Raw genomic sequence first — 24,308 nt, 5'->3', positions numbered from 1 at the left:
TTTCGAAGGTTTGAACACGATCATACCAATTTGACCATAGTAGGATGATAAGGTTGATAATTGGTTGCCTAATTTGAAAGGATCTATTAGTATAAAACTTGGAAATCAAAGGGCACTACAATACTCGATAAGCCGAGAATGAAATCATAAACAGTACGTATGATGAACCAAAATATCCATCCTAAGATTTAAACCAAATCAAGTTGCACAAAAAATCAAATCATGTTGCACCAAAAAAAAAAAAAAAAAACCCCCTTTAGTGGTTAAATGCTCATCGACCTTGCCTCAAAGTCCTTCAGTACAGAAATTGAAAATGGGGTTATTTGCAGATTTATTCAATAATTAAAAAAAGAAATTCATTTGATATGTCCTTACCAATGTAGGGATATGTGTTGTGAGGCAAATGGCGTGGCATACCGTTTAGCTAGGTATTCTTTCTCTAGTGATGTTTGTTTGGAATGGTTTGAAGAGACCTAATTAATGTTATTCGTGATGTTTTATTAGATGATGCTGTAATTGGGACCGGGCATTAAGTTGTCCTTTTATTTCTTCTTGAGAAATTCCATTCATAATTTAGGAACAATACAATAGAACCTGCACGTAGGAATGCAGCCTCATTAAAACCCTCCCAACGATATTCTGGGGTAGGAAAAAGGGTGCCACACATGCATTAGACTACAAGAGAGTCAAAAAAAACTAAGACCAAACGAAATAACATAGAGCACAACTACAAGCTCAGCAAATAACATCCACCACAACGTAAAACTGTCAAAGAAGAACTTCTATGCTCGCATAGTTCTTTGTAAAATGTCGAGAACGTGTCATGAGCATCAAAAAACAAAACCAGTAGAAGCACCAAACGCCATCTCCCCCAAATCTAGACAAAACCAAGCATAACTACAAGCCCAGCAAAGAGCATTCCACCATAATTTCAAAGAGAAAACTCCTATGCATGAATAGCACTTTGTACATTGCAAACTAGTGAGCGCGCGTTAGAGCATAGCAAACAGAAGCACCAAAAACCAACTCCTTGTCTCTTAATCCAGACCCCTAACTGACAAGACAGGGGGGATCTATTATTTAAAAATTGTGTTTTTCCTTTTATGTAAAACTCTTGTTATTAAAATTGTGTATTTCTTTTTCTGTAAAACTCTTATTCAAACCTTTAGATATAAATAATATATAAAACAAAGCTTTAACAGTAAAGTAAAAATAAAGAAACAAATAAATAAATAAAATAAGTCAAGAGTAAGAAAGCAAGCCTGGTATAGTGAAAACACGTCAAAAACGTTGTCCTAAAGCCTTTGTAGCCTCCCTACGTGCAGGTAATGACGGTCTACAAGACTCCAAGATACAACCCCAATACGTAAGCTCAAGGACCGCTATGAGCACGTTCACAATCGGATAGAATTCTCCAAGCCATAGAACTATTGCCCAAAATAATAATATGGAAAGTAGGGAATATATGAAAGTATGAGAATAGAGAAATCTGATTGTGGTGTGTTCAAATGTGAAGGAGGAGTGGCCTTGCATCCAACACTCATAACCTCTAGATACATTAAACTAGAAAAATTAAGGCAATGAATAGAAAATAAAATTTGAAAATTTAAACAATTATAACTCCCATAATAAATAAAAGAAAACAGCTAAAATATTAAAACAAAATCAAAACGTTCAATTTTAAAAACCTTTCAAATAATAACAGGATCAAGAGTGGCCTCTTAGTAAGACGAACTTCCAACAAAAGATCATCAGAGTAGGAACATTTATCCGATACCAAGGCCACAAACTTTCCAACGAACACATTAAGGAGACTTGGGAGACCCCTTTAGGCTAGTCTCCATCGCCTTATCAGCATAAGCTTCGAGGGATATACTACGTTCACTAGAAGAATCCATGAGCACAAGTTTGCACTCGAAGGAGTGCTCAAAATCATCAAGGGCTCTGTCATCCCTAGTCCCTAACACAGAGAAATCAAGCGAAACTGCAGATATGGGGACAAAGATACCCCACATCCCTAGCTGCCGAGAGTCTGGCCCAAACTTGGGAAGAGGAAAGGCAAAACCAGAGAACCAAAATCGCCATAGATCCATACAACCCAAGGAGAAACCCAGACGCCAACCTCTACTAGACCCCTTGTCTGCACTGCCAACATCTTGTAACACCGGCCCAATTACGATGACTAAAGACGTTTTTTTGTAGTGGATATTGTAATTAGGACTAGATGTTACGTCATCCTTATGTTTCTTCGTTGATTCATTAAATAATTTATCATCCGTTGAGTTTTCTAAACATGTCCTAATGACTATCTAGTTAGGAAGACAAGTGAAGTCAACCTTGGAATAAAATTTAATAAAATTTTAGCCACCATCTCAAACCACCATTGTGCATAACATAGGATTGGACTACTGATTTCGGAGGTCATGTTCAAAAATAAAAGTTGTCCCCCTATTGATTTCGGTGCTTTTTTACAAAAATAAAAATAAGAAGTTCCACATTTAGATGTTAAACTAGTTAATTTAAGTTATAGCGGTCCACTATATGAAAAATGCGCAAACTATTTTAGGGAGAAACTCAAAAAGCATTAATCGAACACCCAAAAGCCCTTTATTGCTTATGTAATTGTTGGGCTAAAAGGTTTTATAAGAGACCTCAATTTTTTTGGGGCCTTGTGCAGTCGGATAGCCTTCTATTACACTCCACTCATTAACTAACATGAACATGTAATGTTCTTTGTACTGTATTTATGTTATCATACACAAACTTTATTGCTAGACTGTGAATTTGGGCTACCACATTCAAACAATAATCAAACTCATCAATTGTCTAGATTCTCAATATGAATAGATAACTTTTTTCTTAATATTGATCAATTTGTGTTTCCCTATTTTCAGTCGAGGTGGTTGATTGAAGGAACTTTTGGTCTTTCTTCTTCAAGATGCATAGGTATGCCACCACCAAGCCACCGAATGCCTTATATGAAAAGGTTGGATGGATGTGTTGTGCTTTTGACTTCTGAGCAAACGATTGATCAACCAAGCAAGGAACCTCATCTTGCCATAGGTTATTTCACTTCCTTGAGAAAATGATTATTCTGAAAAGCCGCCAAAAAATTATCTTGAGAAAATGATTATTCTGAAAAACTATTTTTCATACTTAGTCAATATTTTTACATAAAACATTTTTTCATGTATGATATGAAAAAATGAAGGGACCTAAGGTTTGTTTTAGTTTGTGAAATTTTGATTTTTTCTTTCTATTGGGTTTAATGGGGGGAAAAGCTTTAAAGATATTTGCTAAATCGCTACTATTTGTCTATCTCTTGCAATTTTTCTTGCTCAGAATGTATTTTTCCATCCCTTTGTTGAGGACAATTATGATTGAGCAATATAATTCTTGACATATGTGATATATATATATACTATTTTTCATATGTATTGTGAGTTCGAATTTTTTATTCTTTATAATTTGTAAGAGGCCCCCACACACATGAAATCCTGGCTTCGCCACTGTCTAGCAGAATATCATGACCTGTGGCCTCTGGAATTCTAGACCTCTAGGGCTCGTTTGGTACACGGGATTGACTTGGTCTGGCTTGGACTAAATTTAGTACCATGTTTGTTTTATCTAATCCTAGTCTTAGATGAGATTGCTAATACCGGGCCCACCAAAAACACCTCCTTAGGAGGGGACTACTAATCCCATGTGGAAGGGGAGGATTAGCTAGTCCAAATGCTCACCAATGTATAAAATGCATATATTATATTGTAAAATTAATAACATATATTATTATTATTAAACTTACTTACACATATACTATAATGTACATATATACATGTATATACACATAAATATATAATATATGTATATATGTACATATATGCGTATATATATACATACACATATAATATATATATATATATAATATACATATACATATATATGTGTATATATATATATATGTATAATGTATGTATATATATATAATATATATATATATTATAAAATACATATATATATATGTATAATGTATGTTTATATATATAATATACATATATACATGGGTATAATATAATATATATATATATATGTATTTTATAATATATATATACATGTATATACATGTATGTGTACATATATATATATACATACATATGTTTATATTATTTATAATATACATATGTACATGTATATACACATACATGTCACATATATTATAAAATACATATGTACACATACATAATATATGTATTTATACATATATACATATACATAGATAGTTTTGAAAAAATAAAAAAAAATCTAGTCCTAGTCCAAGCGTACACCAAACGCAGGATAAGTGTTATCCAACTTAGACCAAGCCAACACAGTCCCTAAGTATAGTTCATGCCAAGACAGTCCTGTGTACCAAACGAGCCCCTAGAGTTCTAGACTTGGCTGATGGAAGGCCACATCCTTGGCCTATGAGGGGCCACATACTTGGCGGATTTGGTCTATAGGTGGACCTCTCCTTGGTGGATTGGAGGTCTCCGACTTTGCACTTTCACTTTGGCGAATTTGGGGAAATTTGACCATCCCCAATCCCCAAACAATTTGATAATGAAACATATCGTTGAAGGAAAATGTTGTCCGAGTTTTGATGATAGAATACATATATTGTGCAATTTCCTAAAGACAAAATTTTCATTTGCTCTTGTGCTTACAATTTACAAAGAGTAAAATTGCAAGACTGCAACTTACAGTTTACAATCGATAATCTTAAGTTTAAACACTTCAACTTTGACCTTCGTGGTACCAACTACACATTTTTAATGTTGGTGATAGGGGAAGGGACTTGTGGATTGCAGTTGTGAGCATAGGCCGATCCACATTTGGATTGGAGTGGGCTCCAGCCCAGTGTTGATTTTAGAGACTAGGCTTAATAGTATGAGCCCAATCTAGATAAATCAAATATTAGCCCACTTCTCTATGTAGAAATAAACCCACCTCTTTGTAAACCAAATATACTCTTAACCGTTGGATTGACTTTGGAGCTTGTGTGATACAACTTTCAAGAGCCATCAACGAACCATACTCAAGCAGGGCTTTGACAGCTTCCTTGGGCTTGTAGCTGTCAATTTTACTTCGCAAACACACACACACTCTCTCTCTCTCTCTCTTACTTCTCTTTCTCTTTCTCTTCTTTTTCTTCTCTCTTTCTTTCCTTCTTTATTTTCTATGTTTCTTTTTTTTTTCTCCCTGCGTTTCTATCTTTTTCTACATTTATTTGTTTGTCTACGCATTGATGGTGCTAAGAACCACCATCGTTCGAACCAAGATCTTAAATATCGATTGTTGGCACTAAATCTTGAATAGATAGAGATGAGTGCAACTTACAGGTGGGATGGACGATCAAGAGATCGATTGGGTGTTGGATGCCGATTCTTCCTGTCCTTGGATGCTGATCCTGAATAGAAGATAAGCGAAGCTCGTGAGGTCTATGGAACCGGTGCGGAACCAGCCTAAGACCCTCCGATGCTCAAGTAAGATTGTTTTTAAGAGCTCTTGCTGTTGACCATATAGAAGTATAAAAGTCAAGCTGAAAAGTCTTACCCCTGTATTGTAGTGGGAGGGGCATACTTATAGAGGGCATTTAGTATGCTCTTAGCGCTCATTTTCGATGTGGGACTCGTGGGAGGGCCCTATGAGGTTGACACGAGTCCTTAGATATTTCAGGCGGGTGCTTCGAGGTTGATTCTGCAGAATCGGTAGGGGATACCGATTGTAGGCTGTGTTGGGCCCTGTAATGATCTTTTGCTGCTTTGAGACAATATCATCAGTAGCCTATGCCGATTGTCCGAGGCCTTGGGTGCTTGGGCGAGTTTATGAGATCCACGTGTCGTTGTACGAGTGGAGGGTCAGATATGGTACAAACATCGATAGTTTCGGAAATATCAATGGTTCAAAAACACGGAAGTATCGGGAAAATATCGATATCGATAAAAATTGAATAAAAACCACGGAAATTGTGATAAATACATGGAAATTTTTAATGAAACTTTAGAAGAAGTTTATTTAGTCAATCATCTATTATTTTGACACAAAAAATTGGAAGGAAATGCATTGCATAGTGGGTTTGAGTGATTTAAGTTGATTATATTGCAAGCTGACAAACTCTGTGACTTAGAAAATCTAGAGTAATTAATGAAAGAGAATTAAACACCCCCTAGTAATTTATTTATCATTTTTTAGTACAATATTTTACATGGTAAGATACATGAGTAACCTTATTTCACATTATTCACTGGACATGGTACACATTCTTATATTTATTATTTATCAAAAATTAAAAATAATTAAAGATGTAAACCAACTTGATTTTTCATGAAAATTAGGCACTTTACCATGCTTAATGTTGGCACTAAAACTGAACAAATAGAGATGAGTGCAACTTACAAGTGATGTGGACGATCCAGAGATCGATTGAGCGCTTTGATGCAGATTCTTCCTGTCCTGGAATGCCGATTCTGAACCAAAGAAAGTTGAGGCCCGTGAGGTCTATGGAACCGGTGTGGAGCTAGCCTAAGACCCTCCGATGCCGAAGTAAGTTTATTTCTAAGAGCTTTTCCTACTAACAATGTATTTAGCATAAAAGTCAAGCTGAAAAGTCTTACCCCTTGTATTGTAGTGAAGTGGCCTATTTATAGAGGGCATTTGGTATGCTCTTAGTGCTTAATTTCGATGTGGGACTCGTGGGAAGGTCCTACGAAGTTGACACGAGTCTTTGGATATTTAGGGCGGGGCCTTCGAGGTTTTGGTAGCTGATTGTGGACTCTGCCTAGGAGCCATCGGTAGCTGATGCCGATTGGTCGTTGTCTTGGGCGATTGGGAGAGCTAACCATTCCACGTGTCACCGTATAAGTGGAGGGTCAGATATGGTACAAACACTTAAAAAATAATAGTGAAGATTGAAAATTAACTAAGAACATAAATAAATTTATCCAAGGAAGAATTAAATAGTATATAAAGAAAATAATTATAGAGATTTAAGTAAAAAAGCAACAATTTGAAGGGAAATTTAGTATGTAAGTACTTATAATGAATAATAAAATAATCAATAACATTAAATGGATTAAAGATTCATTCTCATGTGAAAATTTGATTCTTGCAAAAAGAATTCAAAACAAAAAAATATAAATATAAATATTTTAGAGAGGAGTAAAATGAGAGAGGTTCAAATTCCCTTTGTGTTTTTTTTCTCCCTTTTTTACCTTTTTTTTTTTCCTTCTTTTTCCTTTTTTTTTTTCCTTTGCATCGATATTTTCGATATTTTGACAAAATATTGCTGAAGTGAGAGCGAAATTATCAACATCGATATTTTCCGATATTTTCGTCGATATTTTCGATATTTATACGATATGTACATGGATATGTTCCGAAATATCCGTAATTCGAAATATCCGAAATATCCTCGATATTTCGTCGATATTATCAATATTTCATACTATGGTTCGAACAACTGCTATAATAGATCTTCCCAAAACAAATTTAGCCTACTCCTATAAAAATTACTGGGTCAGTTATTGGTTGTGAGGATAGGTGTGTGGGTTTCTTTTTTCTTAAATTTAATGGGTTAGTGCAACTTTTTTTAACAGTGAATTAGATGGAATGTAAGGAAATTTGAGAGTGACAATTACTTAATAGTTCAAGTTCCAACTATTGTAAAAACAAATCAAGGAGCAAATTGAAAGTTTACTACAAGTTCATGGGGATTTTGGCGGATTAATTACTCTAGGAAAAATATCTGACTACTGAAATTATATAGATGATACCTCTCCCAACTCTTTGGATAATGTTAAATCCAAAACCCTCATTTTAGCTTAATGTTAGTTGAAGGGAGAAGAGAGGCTTAGAGAATAGTTGATTTACTATTTAGGACAATATTCTTTATGTGCAATAGAAAGCTTTTGAAAGAGTAACATGATAATTTTATTTTATTGATTGAGATAAGAAAGGTACAAGGCTTTAGAGTTGGTTGGATACAAGAGTTGGCTAATGGGAGGAGTTAGGCAGCTGTAGATTTCAGCTTTCCTTGATTTAATACATATGGGCTGCTAAGGCCATCCCCAATGGTTGGGGCTCTAAAAAGGGTTTATAGAGCCCCATTTAGAGCCCCGATGGAATCTTTGGGGCTCTAAAGGAATCTCTCTCACAATGGGAGGCCCTATATTCATGGCGGGCTCTATATTTTTTTATGATGTAATTTGATTTATGTGGTGTTTTTTTTTTTTGGTTAACTATTTTACTTTAATGTTTGTTCATGTTATGTTAGTTTTTTTTGTGTGAACATTTCAACCAAAAAAAAAAATCAAAATTTGGACAAGATTTGGAAATCAACATTTTATTTCATAGATACGATACAACATGGTTAAATTAAAATAAGATGCACAACATTAATTTTATATTTAAATTTTGTGTTTAGAATTCAATAACTAAATTGAAATGTTCTTGAATTCAATCATTTCATTAAGTCAAACAAACTAAAACGTTTTTAAAATAATAAAACAAAGTACAATGGAATTTAAATAATAAAACATTTTAAAAATAACTAAATTGCATGCATGGAAATATGGCCGTTGCCTTTGAAAAAGTGGTATGACAAAATAATAAAAAATGGCAATTAGGCTTTGTACAATCGCAAGGCAAGTGAGAGACTTGCAAAATGTGGGCTGCAGCTTTTTTCCTTGCGGGACCCACTCGGTTTCAAGGACTTCAACCAAGCACATACATTTAGCTACTATTCCGATTGGGCTTTAAGTTTTAGAGCCCCAAATTTGCACCATTGGGGATGCCTTTTTAAAGAGAATTTGTATATATAGGAGCCTTGTGGTGGTTGAGCCCCAAATAAAGCCCCCATTGGGGATGGCCTAATAGCTTATATATATAGGAGTGCTATGTCGGCAGCTTGCTTTGGAGAAGTCGGTTGCTCATGCAATTGACTTTTCCAAAGCTGTTTTTAGCCATAATTTTTCTCATTATTCTAGACTTCTCTAGTTATAGTACATGGATATTTCTAACTTGTCTACTTTCTCTCAATCTTTCTAGATTTTTCTAGATTATTCAAGATTTTTCTTTATATATAGTACAAGTGTGCATTACTTTTTAACCCTTAAAGTTAGAAAAGTCAGCTACTGCCAATTAAGGGAAAACTCTATGTTGGCTTTGGAACTCTGGTTCATTCCCCATACGGGCAGGTTGTGGTAAAAAAGAATTGGAAATGAACAGGAGTATGAGTCTGCAGAAAAGTTTAGTTAGTTTCTGTGCAGGTTGTTTAAACTTTAAGGGCTCGTTTGGTACACAGGATTGGCTTGGACTGACTTGGACTAAATTTAGTACCATGTTTGTTTTATCTAATCCTAGTCTTAGATGAGATTGCTAATACCGAGCCCACCAAAAACACCTCCTTAGGAGGGGACAACTAATCCCATGTGGAAAGGGAGGATTAGCTAGTCCCAATGCTCACCAATGTATAAAATGCATATATTATATTGTAAAATTAATAACATATATTATTATTATTAAACTTACTTACACATATACTATAATGTACATATATACATGTATATACACATAAATATATCATATATGTATATATGTATATATATACATACACATATACACATATATACATATATAATATATATAATATACATATACATATATGCATGTATATTATTATTATAATATACCCATATACACATATACATATTAATATTATAATAATAGCATACGTGTATATATGTAATATATATTATAATACATATATATACGTATATATACATATATGTGTATATATATTTACTACAAGGAAAATCCCTTTTAGCGACGAAACCAGTTGGTCGCTATTACATGCTATTTCGTCGCCAACGATAAATAGCGACGAATATTTTTGGTCGCCAAGGTCGTCGCTGAAAGCTCGTGGCTAAAAGTACCATGCGACGAAACAGAATTTCGTCGCTAAAATAACTTAGCGACCAAAACACGTCGTCGCCAATTAGCTCCAAGTTGGTCGCCTATAGAGAGGGAGTTGCCGCCAAAAAACCAAAAATTCCCGCGAAATGGAATTATTTAGCGACGAAATATATGTTTGGTCGCCAAAGATGGGAGTTTATTTGTGGAATATGTTAGTGGGTTTACTGAATGGGCGACGAACAGATTGGTCGCTAAAAACTGCTGTCAGATTGAGCGACGAAAAGAAATTCATTGCCAAAAGTGTATAGATTTTTTTTTTTTTTGAAATAAAAATTTGTGTCAAGCTTTGTAACAGAATATTATTTAGTCCATAAAGTTTCTGAAAAACACTAAATAGATGAAATTAATAAAAATCGCATAATTACTGTTCAGAAGATACTAGTTTAAGCATACATCAATGTAGCTAGATACAAAAAACCCCAAGGTATGCTAAAGATACAAAAACCATCAAGTAGCTAGATATAGAAACCCTCTAGAACCCCCCAAGGTATGCTACATATAAAAACCATCAAGTATGTAGATGTACACACAACCTAATGAATATTTACAATATCATCAAGATCATCATAAACATTACGTGAACCACCACTATTACCTTGATCACCATCACAAGAAGAATCACCAGTATGCTGGGATGGAACATCTAAATGTGAGGGTACAGGACCGCATCCACTCAATGACATTCAAAAGTTTACCCACTGTGCCAGCTCACAAACTATGCCTTTCAACTCACCAACTGTGCCTTGAAGTTCCTCAACCTTTTTCTCTGTAGCAAAAGAGGAGGCAACTCGACCACTATGCGAACTCTCCACTCGGAGACTAGAACCCAAGCCTCGAATCCTCTTGCCCTTTGCAACCCCAAGTTCTGCAGTCATGATCTCTAACTGTTGTGGGATAGGGAGTGCGATTTGATCTAGTGGAGTTCCTAAACTCTTTGCCACTTGTTGCTTGGCCTTCTTATACTCTTCATACATCTTCTACAAAAAGAAGCAAAATAAAGATATGTCAATATTAGAAATGCATAAAAAGAATGAAGTGAATGGGATGCTAGTACCACCAATGGCGTTCATAAATCAGCAGTGCCAATTATCCAAATCAGTCACAAACAAAAATAAAATCAACTTGAAGCAAATAATAAAAGGAAAATGCACATAAAAAATGGAATATATCTCTTTGGATATACAGATTGCAGAAAGTTTGAAAATACTCACAGGTCTTATAAGATCCTTTTTCTGCATCTCCCCAAAGCACAATACAAACAAGAAACTTCGAAAAACAGGGATTATAAATATTTGCCCAGCAACATGGCCCCTTTATAATTGGGCCTAAATTTGAACTTCTAAGAGCACAACGGGTTATTAGAGCTGAATTTGTTTAATTGGAGTTTGGAATTGGGCCTCCAAAGAGGAAGAGAAGTACAACTGCAGGCAGCTCAGTTTCAAAACAATCTTAGCATGCACGTTATTTTGGTCATCAATATATAAGATCATGGAAAATTTAGAAAACTTACACATATCTTCTTTGTATTTCTAATTAATTAGTTCTATTTGCAATGGATAAAGTCTTTATATGATGCTAAAACCAAGGTACACAATTAGCATCTAAAATAATGGGTCGTCAAAAACTTGCATGACCAGTCGGCTGATTTTGTTTTTGATTGCAGATTATAAACTAAAAAGCCATGAAGAGTACATGCATGTCACATATATATGCAAGTCAATAGTTAATTGTCAGCAGGTTTATGTATTCCTTACCCCTTTAATTTCAGCAGCCTCATTGATCGACAGGCTCTTATCCTTACACATACACATGTTGTTCCAGTAGCTAATGTATGTAGGATTTTCACCCTTCTACATTTTCCCAACAAAAAGAAAATGAGAAATACTTGAAATTATTACAATATAATAAATAAATAAAGATTTCAAGTGGCCTAAAATTATAAACCTCTTTAACACCATCCATGTGTTTTAGGAAAGAATGTGACCCCATGTATATATGATCAAACTTCTTTTTTCTTTTTTTTTCTCTGTTCTCAGCATTGGCCTTGCAACATTTCTGTTTTGATTATATACATGAATTGTTAATTTTTTTTTTCTTTTTCTATTTGATACTTAGAATAAGTTCCCAATCAAAAAATGAAAACTGCAAATGTTATGAGACATTAAATACCTGATATTACTCATTTGTGTACAACGTATCAACCAAATAATGTCACTCTTCTAGAGTCCTTCGCGTACCAAACATCTTTTCAGGGGGAGGTGTTGCTCGTGCAAGTTAGGATCCGTTAAGTCCACATCAAACATGAACTAATATCAATTAACCATAAACAAAACAAGTATTAGTTATAATTTTTCAATGCAAATAGAAACATTGACTCACCCTTGTATATATTGCCACAAGCTTTTTATTTGCAAGTCCTTGAATTATGAATTAAGTTGCACATACTACAAAGCAGTATTAGATAAGATTACCTGCAATCCCAATGCCATATCTTTCTTAGACTCCAAGCTCACTTTTTTCATCCCTAAAACATTCAATGGAGCTTTATTGCGAGTGATTAACCCAATCTCAGAGACGAACAGTTTCTAAGCCTCAATAGTTGCCACCAATTTCTGGGATGGATCCATCCGTATTGGAAACAAACTCTTCCTCTTTTTAACAACATCACAAGTGCCAGCTCCCACAGTTCGGCAACGAGTGTTCTTCCCCTGTGAAGAAGTCTGAGTATGCGTTCCCTCATCTAGAAGACAAAAATCAAAAAATCAGTAACTAGAGTGCACAAAATAAATATATAAAAATTAAGAGCACAAAATATTGTATCAGTTACCCCGTTGGCGAGAACCCCCTCCCGAGGCTGATAAAGTACCTTGTTGTGGATGAGTTGATTGTTGTTGTGGCAGCTGACATGGTTGCTCAAGTGGCTGTGGTGGCAGTAGAGTTGAAGTTTTTCTTCTTCTTATTGTTATTGTTGCTTAAGGTAGTAGCCCTCTTAAGTGTCATTCTGCACATTTACAAACACATAAACAAAGAGAGAATACATCAACATGCTACTAGATCATTCCCTGAAAAAAAAAAAAAAAACCCAAATGATTGAACATCATACTTCGGCTGTTATGACATCGATTCTCATCACAAACATGCTTGAGATAGAGGAATTATTCATCAAAAAATGATTGAACATCTCTAACACACCTTGTCTCCGTCTCCTTATACCTCATATAATGGGCCTTGTCCAATTCAATCGGTGATGACTTGAAGCAGTTTCAAAATTTCATAACATGATTAGAAAAAACACTTATATAGATACAAGCAAATAACTCTTTCACAGATTGACAAGCTAATAACTCTAGATTGACAAGCTAATAACTCTTTCACAGGAAAATTATAAAAAGAGAGATTCCACATTAAATATGTTTTTTAAGGGTAAGTATCATGGTAACAATTTTTTTTTTTTTATACAATTCTTTCCACATTACTTTGCACAACTTAGCTAAACCCATGAAACCAGTAAAAAAAGAAATGAAGGCAGGCGCAAGAATCGTAGCTATTCATACCTCTTAAGCAAATATAGCCTCTTAAGAAAGTATTTCAAACAACCTATTGCAAACAAAAGTTATAAAATAAAAATAAAATAAAATAAAACAGTTAGACATAATAAACCCATGACACAAGTCAGAAAAAAAAGAAGCCAGAAGCCAGATTTTTAGCTATCCATACCTCTTAAGCAAATATAGCCTCTTAAGCAAGTAATTCAAACACCCTATCGTAAAAAAGAAGAATAAAAAACACAAATCTGTTAGACACTATATTTTTGGAGGGCTTGAGTCCAAATTAGTATTCAAACTCAAAATAGTATGCCTTCGCCCTCTAAGTTTCACTACTCATCATTAAACAAAAACATTATTTTTCTGAGTTAACTCAAAATAGTAACATAATAAGACATCACAGGAAGCACCAAATATCCAAGATAAAAGCCTAAACAGAAAACCAAATGGTTCAAAGGAATATTGTAGTCAACACATCCACTTTATACAGTTATAACATGTACAATGAATAAAATCAGGCTTAAGGTCACATGTCTCTCGTGTAGTATATGAATGATCTGAAACTAGTAATTAGGCTCTTCATCTCAATTCCAAAATAAATTATTATTCTTTACAGTTTTTAATTATATATGCCCTAAATGATGACAAAAACCATTTCAAAATTAACAAAAATGTACCCTTGAAGCTAATTGAATTACCTTGCATAAAATTCAAGCAACCAGTGATCATCACATAAAGCCAAAATGGTTCGTTAAAAAAGAAAAAAAAAAAAAAAAAGGTGGCTGGAAGTGCTTGAAAAGGATTTCCAAAACAATCAAACCAGAATTGAAGGATGATACTCCATCAGTTAAATTCTATCATCCAATTAAGTGGTACTACACTCAGACACCAATGCTATAAGGGAAAGAAAAATAATTGCTAAACTGACGAGTTAATCTATGGGACCATGACCCTGCAGCTAGCTTATATATAAATATAGAGACAACTCTACAGCTAGCTTATATCTAAACTATAAAGAGAACTCAATAAGCTACATTGGCAATAATAATAACAACAACAAAACCATAAGCTCACAGACAAAGGCAAAGAAACCTTGAAACGAACACACACCCACATGACCAACTTCCAACTTCTAACTTTTTACTTAAATTATATAAATGAATTGTTATATTCTTTCTTCCCACGGATAGTAAAGAAATTCAGATTTAATCCAGAAGTATCAAGCAAACATTCATGACTTGGAAAAGAATCAATCAGACTCAAAGCATTAAAACATAAAAAATGAAATAAATAATGGGTACGTGTGCAAGTGAATCATCTCAAATTTGACTCAGAACCCACATCAAATGGAAAACAGGGCATTCATATCAGACACAAAACCCTACTCAAATTTGACACAGAACCCACAATAACTACTTGAAAAAGGAAAAGTCATTTTATTCAGAATACTTGGACAATTGAATGTTCAAGCATTTAAGATATCAAAAAGGAAAAATCAAGCACTGAAATCAGGTCCGATTTAAATTCCTGGGTATCTATTTCTGATTTTCCTTGGTTATTTTCTCAGCAACCAAATGAAATCTACAACTGAAAATCAGAGCTCAAAAGAAAATGAAGGTAAGCGAGACAAGGTAGACTCACCAGAAGCTTGCCGCTGAAACACATAGTGAGGAGGATTTCGGAGATGGAGTTTTCAGATGGCCGTCGATTTCTGACACTGGTATGGAAAGGCGTGCGAGATGGAGGATCTCTTTGCCGACGTCGGTGGAGGATTGCTCTGTCGACGTCGGTGGAGGATTGCTTTGCCAATGTCAGAGCAGCGGAGAGTGGGTCTGAGAGGAAATAACGAGTTGGGAATTACTTATTTTTTATTTTTGTATTTGTACTCTCTAGATTGGCCCCAAAAACTATTTGGTCGCCCTTAAGATAACATATATAAAACTAAGTCGTTTTATGGCTTAAATTTTCCAAGCACGATGGTCTGCGACGAAAAACAAGTGGTCGCCGACCCCACAAAATTTTTAAGTGCGAATTCTAATTTAGCGACAAAACATTGAACCTCAGCGACCAAATATTTTCGTCGCCAAAACTTTTAGAGTTTCGCGCGAACACAATTCAGAAATTCGCGACCAAATATATATTTGGTCGCCATGACCTAGTCTAGCCACCAAAATCTTTCGTCGCCCTTTCAAAGAAATTAGTCTCTATTTAGTTGACTCAAGTCATCACGGATGTCTAAATATCACGAACCTTTTGGCGACCAATTGGAATCGTTTCGTCGCTGATACCCCTTTTTGGCCACCAAAATATGGTTCGTCGCTAAATATTTCGTCGCAAAAAAGGTTTTTCCTTGTAGTTATAACCATGTATGTATTATAGTATACATATACACACATATATACACATATACATTATATATGTATTATATATATTGTAATATACATACATACATGTCACATATATTATAAAATACATATGTACACATACATAATACATGTATTTATACATATACATAGATAGTTTTGAAAAAAAAAAAAAAAAATCTAGTCCTAGTCCAAGCGTACACCAAACACAGGATAAGTGTTATCCAACTTAGACAAAACCAAGCCAAGACAGTCCGTAAGCATAGTCCATGCCAAGACAGTCCTGTGTACCAAACGAGCCCTAAGTTCTCCAGCCCCTATAGCTATCCAAGCCAGGGCAGCAGCTGCTACACATTGTTTGAGTCATCTTTTTTTTAGTATCAATTGACATTGATTAGAATATTTTTTGTAAGAGTATTGGATCACTAAGAGCTAGAGGCCATGCCATGGCCTGCTGTGGCAACATCAGGGAACATTGAAGCCATTTGCTGCATTTCAAATTCCAAACTAGCATCTGTTAAGCCAGAAGAGTGAGCATTGGAGACTTCTCCACTGTCACTATACCAATTGGAGACCGGCTCCGATGGAGGGATGGAATTGGACAGCTTCGAAAAGTCTTCAGGCATGGAATTAAGGTGACCATCAATGGAGCTTGTAGACTTCAACCACTGGCCATAACCGTCCAACACATGCTTCTCTTCAAATGAACCCAAAAGCTCAGTAGCGCTCCTTGAGTTATTTCCACCACTGCAAGCTTCTTGTAAGAATTCGTCCAACAAACTGATATTGCAATGAGTCTCATCGGTGGCTGCTAGTGTTATCGCATCCCTCAAGCTTGCATTGTTATCAATGGAAATCTTAAGTTGTGTTTGGGACACTTGGTTTGAAGAGAGCTCCGACTGGACTGAATAAACTGGGCCGGTAGGTGACACCAAACTGTCGGAGAAATCGAACTGAGAAAGGGAAAGTGGCGGGAAAGAGTGGTTAAAAGTCCTGGGGAACTCAAAGCAGGCAATGTCAGACATCGAGTTGGTGCTTGTCATCTGAAAGGAGGCCATATCAGGCATTGAGTCGGAGCCTGTCAATTGAAATGAGGCAATGTCAGGCATTGAGCTGGTACGGAACATGGAAGTATTTCTTTCCGGGTTTGGGGAGAGTGGTGGGGAGAATCCTATGGAGTCCCGGAACATTTTGTGGCGCAACGGGGCTCCGAGGATTGGAGCTGGACGGTGGAAGGTGAAGGAGGGTGTGGAGGAGGAGAAGGAGGAAGAGGAGGGGGAGTTTATGGGATCAAAATGAGGGAAGGGAGTGAGAGCAGTGGGCTTGGGCCGGTGTGGGGAGGAGAGGGGAGAGAGAGATGGTGGAGTGGGGGAGAGTGGGGGCAAATGATGGGCTTGGGTTTGGCTTTGGGTATGGAAGGAAAAAGTTGGGGTTGAGCCATCGGTGATGGGTTGGAAAGGGTTTTGGATTATGGTTGTGAGTGGGGTAAGACTTGGGATTGTTTGGGAATGGAAATGGGATTGTTGGGATTGTTTAATGTCATGGGGATATAGCGGTAGGCCTTGCCGTTTCCTCCTCTTCACCCTTGTGTTCCAGTGGTTCTTTATTTCGTTGTCTGTTCGCCCAGGTAACTAAACGAAAAAAGAAAACGCAAACCTAAAATTAGAACCAAACCCCAACATTTCTTCTTCTTTTTTTTTTCTTTTTTTTTTTTGCTAAAACAAAAACATGGGGAGCACAAAACATCAGAGACCCAGAAATGAGATGAGGAAATTATTATGAAAATGAAAATTAATTTTGGTTACCTGAGAAGCCATGCGAGCCCATTTGTTGCCATACTTTGCGTGCAGCTCAAGAATGAGCCTCTGTTCCTCAAGAGAGAATGAGCCCTTCTTCAAGTTGGGACGGAGATGATTGGCCCAGCGAAGCCTGCCGCTCTTGCCACACCGATTGAGGCCAGAGTTCCTCTGCACCTCGTTCCAATTGCCCTCTCCGTGTTTCCTCACATACTCCATTAAAATCTGGTCCTCCGCCGCCGTCCACGGACCTTTCTTTAGACAGTCGTTGCCCTCCACCACGTACCCACCTCCTCCTCCGCTGCCGCTCGATCCCAGCGGAAACATTCCCTGGCTGGGTAGCACCGAAACGCTGCCGTTGTTGGGTGTCATTGCCACAAATAATTAAGAGACCCACGACAGATTCTGGTTGGCCCAGGAGGTCAATATCACACCCAGACAGACATACTTTATATAATATCACAATTTCTTTTGTGCTGCACTTTTTTATGGCGACCCCTCTATCCTTCTTTTCATTTCTTTTTTTTTTTTAATTTAAAACCTTTTCTTCTGGGTAATGGGTTTCTAAATTCTATGGTTTTTTGGATAGTGGTATGGGGTTGGGAAAAAAGATCCCTCTCTCCTCCTTTTGAATTAAAACTCTGTTTTTTGCGCTACTGCAAACCTTTTTCTGGGTTTGGAGTATGAGGAGAAAGAGAGGGGCAAAAAGTGAGGAGGTGGGTGGTGGTGTTGGGGGGAGGAAGCTAAGCCCTCAAGACCTCAAAACAAGATCAGAAATCAGAAAATAAAAGAAATTTTTGTTGTTGTTGTTTGTGTTGTGGTTGATGAGGGGGCAATGGCAAACCTTAAGATATATGTATAAACTGGGAAGGGGGATGAGGCGTGCTACATGTAATTTGTGAGACTCCAATCTGTACCATATTTTAGGCACTTCTCATTTTGGCAAAATTGGTTTTCCCAAGTTTTATTTTTATTTTTTTGTATAACATTGCACCAATGTTAGCTAGCTGGTGTGTTGTGCTCTCTTTGCATTTGTGAGTTGATTACTGCGGTAAAAAGGGTAAAAAAACAGATGGGTTTAAATGATTATACAAAAGAGAATGTGATGAACCAAAATATCCATCGTCAGATACAAAAATGTCAAAACCCACTCATAAGATAATGTAGGATTTAAACCAAATCATGGTTGCCAAAAAAACAACCCTTTAGAGTCCTACTACCCACCTTTCACATTTCAAACAACCCTTTGCATGAAGAATACTACCATCTCGCATACTACTATACCCATAAATCTTTGTTTGAAATTGTTGTTTTGGTTGGCAAAGAGATTGCAAAATCACCATCTTGCATTTTTGTTACTAAATTTTCTATTAAAAAAAAAAAAAAAATCCCGCGTATAGTCGTGCGGCTATAATCATTTTTATATATAAAAAAGGGTTATTCGTAGCAATGGTCCCTCAACTATACCCGTAGTTACACTTTGGTCCCTCTATTCAATTATTAGTTGCGGGGGTCACTCAACTAGGTGCTATGTTGCACCAGTAGTCCCTCCGTCTAACTCTGCTAAATTTTCTGTCAAAAGTGAGGGTAAGTTTGGAAATTCATCCACAACCCCTCCCTCTCCTCCACAACAATCCCTTTCTCTCTCTCTTTCTCTCTCTGAGCGAACTTAAAATTTGCAGCCCCATTGGTGTAGAACAAAAGAAACCCTCTGCACCCCTAGCGGCTAGGCGGGCTAAATTCACGATTAGCAGCTGTGGAAGCAACTGTGTGAGCCCACCATCTGAGATTGTCTTTCATGTCAATTTCATTGCCCAACGCAGGAAACCTCCAATTCATCAATGGCTTCTCTCTCTTTCTTTGATCCCTCACCTTCCAAGCTTCAGAAAGGTAAGGCCTTGGAATTGTAGACTCGTCAAAGACCTCATCTTGGCCGTCCTTCTTCCCCAATCTTTGCAGCCCAGGAATGATCGAAGCCAAGTTTGAATCTTCTTTGTCTTCCTCTGAGAAAACAAAACCAAGATCCATAAACCCTTTTAGCTCTTCAAATTCAAGGTATGTCAAGCTCTTGCTCTCACCTTTCTTCTTCTTCCTCCTCCGTCTTGTAATCTTCTTTGGCGACTCTTCGACATGTCTCTGTATTGGGGTTTCAACTTCTGTGGCTTCCTTGCCAGAGAGAATGGTGAAGAGCTTTGGTCTGTGGAGGACTGAGTCTGGTGAGGGAGTGGAGCTGAAGTTGAAGCTTGTTTTGGAGCTCAATTCTTCGCTCATGGACCTGGTACGGAGGAGGGTCGGGATGCGTAAAAGCTCTGGTTTTGATGGTTCTTCTTCAATTTCAAGAACCGGGTCTGCTTCAATCCTTGATGGGTTTGATGAATTTGGTTGCTTTTCGAAGATTCCGAGCTGAAACTAGTAAGAATCATAGAGCTCCATTACTTCGTCTGCTTCCATCAATGGCGTCGTGGCGGCTAAAGAAACCGAGAACAATTTTCATTTGCGTTTGTGGTGCAATTATTTGCCGTGGATGGCTTTATAGATGCTTACACCTTCCTAAAAACGAATAGAAAAATCAAAATATAAAAACAGAGAAATTGATGGATGTTTATGGTTGATGGTTTACAGTGAGTGCTGGGTTGGGGTGGGAGGAAGGATTGGGTGGCGAGTTTGGTACAAGGGAGGAGAAGCAATTGAGTTGTCTTTCTCTTTTCTTTTTTCTGCCCAGATTTTGGTACAAGAGAGGAAAAGCAAGGATTGGGTTGCGACAATTGAGGGTTGTGGATGAATTTCCAAATTTACCCTCATTTTTGACAGAAAATTTAACAGAGTTTGACGGAGGGGCTACTGGTGCAACATAGCACCTAGTTGAGTGACTCCTGCAACTAATAATTGAATTGAGGGACCAAAGTGTAACTACGGGTATAGTTGAGAGACCATTGCTGCGAATAACCCTATAAAAAAAATCGGGAGTATGGCCGCGCGGCTATACTAACTACGAATAAAAAAAATCCCAGTAAATCCGGCGGCTATATTATTTCTAATATAAAAAAATCCCGAGTATAGCTGCACGGCTATACTATTTATTAAAAAGGGACCCAGCTAGCGCCTAGCGATTCGGCGCCATGTGTAAGAAGCGTATAGCCGCTTCATAAGAAAAACTCAAAAAAAAAAAAAAAAATGACCCCAGTAAAGCCGCTCGGCTATACTCATTTTTAGGGGAAAAAAATAGAGGATCCGCCTAGCGCCCGCCTAGCGATTCGGGTCTACGTGTCAAACAAAGTGCAGGCGCCGCGCGGCTATACTCTCTAAGTATATTATATTTAAAAGGAGTAGAGCCGCTCGGCTATACCATTTATTTTTTGAAAGAAATGTAAAAGGACCCTTCTACTTGCATTCGTTTATGTTAGGGAGTTACACTAGTAACCCCCCAATCAATGACACCCATTTAATATAATCTGTAACAGCTTTCAGTTATAGAATTAACTCTGTAATTCACTCTGTAATTAGTATAGGACTGTTACCCGAGCAATACCTGTATAAATATTGTGTTCCTGTATAGTTCAATATTATTGGAGTATAAGCCTTTTCGAGGGACAAATGGAAAGTACAGTACAAGTAGAGGGGAATTTTGGCGGATTACTCTACAAAATATTTATTTAGCAATCGAAATTATATAAAGAGCTTCAATTGAGGAATCTCTCAAATAAGTTTATTAGAATAGAAGAATAAATGTTCAAAAGACGCAGATTTCTCTTATTACTGGTATATGCACTTCAACATATTATTTTGGCCAAAGGAACAATAATGATGTTCATAACAGTTTAAACACTCCCCCAACTCTTTGGATTGAATCCACAGCCCCCATTTTAGCTCAAGCTAGGAAAGTCAGCTGTTGCCAACACAGCGAAAACTCTAGGACAGCTTTGGAACTGTGGTTCATTCCCCACACGGACAGGAACGTTGTGGTAAAAAATTTGGATTGAAAAGTTGTTGGGGGTATGAATCTGCAGAAAGGTTTAGTTAGTTTGAGGGCAGCAGCTGCTATAGCATTGTGTGAATCATCTTTTCTTAGAATCCATTGCCGATTGATTTGATGATTAATTTTTAACTGTACTGGGTCATTAAGACCTTGTTCATGTCCATGTGGTAAGAAAGTTGCTCTTCTTCCCAAAAGCTAGAGGCCCTACCATGCTCTGCTGTGGCATCAGTAGGGAACATCGAACCCATTTGCTGCATATCCAAATTAGCATCTGTTATGCCAGAAGAGTGAGCATTGGAGACTTCTCCACTGTCACTATACAAATCTGAGACCGACTCCGATGAAGGGATGGAACCGAACAGCTTTGACAAGTCCTTATGCAAGGAATTAAGGTGACCATCAACGGAGCTTGTAGACTGCAGCCATTGGTCATAACCATCCAACACATGCTTCTCTTCAAATGAACCCAATATCCCATTTGTTGTCCTTGAATTATTTCCACCACCATAAGCTTCTAATGCATCAGCTTCTTGTAGTAAGTCGTCCAACAAACCACTCCTGCTATGAGTCTCGTCGGCGGCGGCTGCTAGTGCTGCCCCAGCCGCCGAGCTTAGATTGTTATCAATGGAAATCTCAAGCTGTGTTTGGGATACTTGGTTTGAAGGGAGCTCCGACTGGACTGAATAAACTGAGCCGGCAGGTGACAGAAAATTGTTGGAGAAATCGAACTGAGAACGAGGCAGTGGCGGGAAAGAATGGTCGAAAGTCATGGGGAACTCGAAGGAGGGGTTGTCAGACATCGAGTAGGTGCGGGTCAAGGATGCAATGGCAGGCATTGAGTTGGAGCCTGTCAACTGAAAAGAGGCAATTTCAGGCATTGAACTGGTACGGAACATGGAAGTATTTCTTTTCAGGTTTGGGGAGAGTGGTGGGGAGAATCTTATGGAGTCCCGACACCGTTTGTGGCGCAATGGGGCTCCAAGGATGGGGGCGGGGCGGTGGAAGGTGAGGGAGGGTGTGGAGGATGACGAGAAGGAAGAGGTGATGGTGTTGATGGGATCAAAAGGAGGGAAGGAAGTGAGAGTAGTGGGCTTGGTCTGGTGTGGGGAGGAGAGAGGAGAGAGAGATGGTGGAGTTGGGGAGAGTTGTAGCAGATGATGGGATTGGGTTGGGCTTTGGGTTTGGAAAGAAAAAGTTGGGGTTGAGCCATTGGTGATGGGTTGGAAAGGGTTTTGGATTGTGGTTGTGAGTGGGGCGAGACTTGGGATTGTTAGCGAGGTGGCTTGGGAATGGGATTGTTTAATGTCATGGGGATATAGGGGTAGGCATTGGCGTTGCCTCCTCTTGACCCTAGTGTTCCAGTAATTCTTTATTTCGTTGTCTGTTCGCCCAGGTAACTAACAAAAAAAGAAAACTAAAATTACAACCAAACCCAACATTTTTTGTTTTGGCCAAAACAAAAACATGGGCAGCAGAAAAAATCGAAAACCCAGAAATGAAATGAGGAAATTATTATAATGAAATACAAAAATAGATAATAGTTACCTGAGAAGCCATGCGAGCCCATTTGTTGCCGTACTTTGCGTGCAGCTCAAGAATGCGCCTCTCTTCCTCACGAGAGAAGACACCTTTCTTCAAGTTGGGACGGAGATGATTGGCCCAACGGAGCCTACAGCTCTTGCCGCACCGGTTGAGGCCAGAGTTCCTCTGCACCGCGTTCCAATTGCCCTCGCCGTGTTTCCTCACATACTCCATTAAAATCTGGTCCTCAGCCGCCGTCCACGGACCCTTCTTCAGACCGTCGCTGCCCTCCACCACGTGCCCACCTCCTCCTCCGCCGCCCGATTCAGGCGGCAACATTCCCTCGCTGTGTAGCTCCCAAATGCTGCCGTTGTTGGTTGTCATTGTCACAGTGCAGTTTTTGGTGGCTACCCCTCTGCCTCTATCCTTCTTGTTGAAATTCTTTATTTTTTTAATTTACAATAAGTAAATTTTGCCCCTTTTTTTTTTCCTGGGTATTGGGTTGGATAGTGGTATGGGGGTTGGGAAAGAAGACCCCTCTCTCCTCCTTTTGAATAAAAACTCTGTTTTTGTACTACTGGAAACCTCTTTTTGTGGATTTGGAGTATGAGGAGAAAGAGAGGGGCAAGGGAGGGAGCTAAGCCCTCAGGATCCACAAACAAGAACAGAAATTAGAAATCAGAAAAAAACAATTGTTGTTGTTGTTGGGTGTTGGGTGTTGTGGTTGATGAGGGGCAGTGGCAAACCTGAAGATCTATGTATGGGAAAGGTGGTCAGGTGCTGTGCTACATGTAACCTGTGAGACTCCAATCTGTACCAAATTCTTAGGCTCTTCTCTATTTTGGCAAATTTGGTTTTCCCAAGTGTTTTTTTTTTTTTTTAAACTTTTTTATTACATGGCACCAATCTAAGCTGGTAAAAAGAGTGAAAACAGATGGGTTTGGGTTAATTTGGGAGAGTGGATGAAGTGGAAGTTGAAGATTGACATGCCGTTCAGATTGTAGAGTTAACTAAGACGACACCTGTGCCAGACTTTCAACAACGCTTCTCGGTGTCTTGGATCTGACGCTTAATGCGTCCCACGGTCTATACACGG

At 37.7% G+C, this 24,308-nt stretch overlaps 4 protein-coding genes across 10 annotated transcripts; all 4 read right to left on the bottom strand.

Moving 5' to 3' along the window:
- Window positions 1-10,349: 10,349 nt before the first annotated feature.
- On the bottom strand, window positions 10,350-15,430 carry LOC110752170 (uncharacterized). Of its 7 annotated transcripts, none has more exons than XM_088252525.1 (10): window positions 15,198-15,429; window positions 13,729-13,771; window positions 13,566-13,608; window positions 13,115-13,262; window positions 12,839-13,012; window positions 12,483-12,751; window positions 12,181-12,317; window positions 11,956-12,066; window positions 11,766-11,861; window positions 10,350-10,988 (listed from the first exon to the last, which is right to left on the bottom strand). In XM_088252525.1, exons 8-10 carry the CDS (start codon window positions 11,998-12,000, stop codon window positions 10,695-10,697), a joined length of 435 nt encoding a protein of 144 aa, XP_088108651.1. In that variant the 5' UTR covers window positions 12,001-12,066; window positions 12,181-12,317; window positions 12,483-12,751; window positions 12,839-13,012; window positions 13,115-13,262; window positions 13,566-13,608; window positions 13,729-13,771; window positions 15,198-15,429; the 3' UTR covers window positions 10,350-10,694. The 7 variants fall into 7 exon arrangements, 6 of the variants coding, with proteins under 6 accessions (XP_088108651.1, XP_088108653.1, XP_088108649.1 ...); XM_088252527.1 differs by having other exon boundaries at window positions 13,204-13,262; XM_088252523.1 differs by lacking the exons at window positions 13,566-13,608; window positions 13,729-13,771.
- Window positions 15,431-16,109: 679 nt separating this feature from the next.
- LOC110762243 (uncharacterized) lies at window positions 16,110-18,511 on the bottom strand. Its single transcript, XM_021964848.2, has 2 exons — window positions 17,725-18,511; window positions 16,110-17,550 (listed from the first exon to the last, which is right to left on the bottom strand). Exons 1-2 carry the CDS (start codon window positions 18,085-18,087, stop codon window positions 16,345-16,347), a joined length of 1,569 nt encoding a protein of 522 aa, XP_021820540.1. The 5' UTR covers window positions 18,088-18,511; the 3' UTR covers window positions 16,110-16,344.
- Window positions 18,512-19,434: 923 nt separating this feature from the next.
- On the bottom strand, window positions 19,435-20,001 carry LOC148295017 (uncharacterized). The gene has a single exon (XM_088252353.1). It carries the CDS (start codon window positions 19,984-19,986, stop codon window positions 19,435-19,437), a length of 552 nt encoding a protein of 183 aa, XP_088108479.1. The 5' UTR covers window positions 19,987-20,001.
- Window positions 20,002-21,486: 1,485 nt separating this feature from the next.
- LOC110762241 (uncharacterized) lies at window positions 21,487-24,030 on the bottom strand. Its single transcript, XM_021964845.2, has 2 exons — window positions 23,237-24,030; window positions 21,487-23,088 (listed from the first exon to the last, which is right to left on the bottom strand). The coding sequence occupies exons 1-2, from the start codon at window positions 23,594-23,596 to the stop codon at window positions 21,817-21,819; spliced, it is 1,632 nt and encodes a 543-aa protein (XP_021820537.1). The 5' UTR covers window positions 23,597-24,030; the 3' UTR covers window positions 21,487-21,816.
- Between the last annotated feature and the right edge of the window lie 278 nt (window positions 24,031-24,308).

The sequence above is a fragment of the Prunus avium genome, chromosome 4 (assembly GCF_965620075.1).
Source record: "Prunus avium chromosome 4, drPruAviu1.hap1.1, whole genome shotgun sequence".
In the NCBI taxonomy this organism is placed as follows: Eukaryota; Viridiplantae; Streptophyta; class Magnoliopsida; order Rosales; family Rosaceae; genus Prunus; species Prunus avium.
Note: the sequence above shows the minus strand (reverse complement) of the source record. Positions and strands in the feature narration are given on the sequence as shown.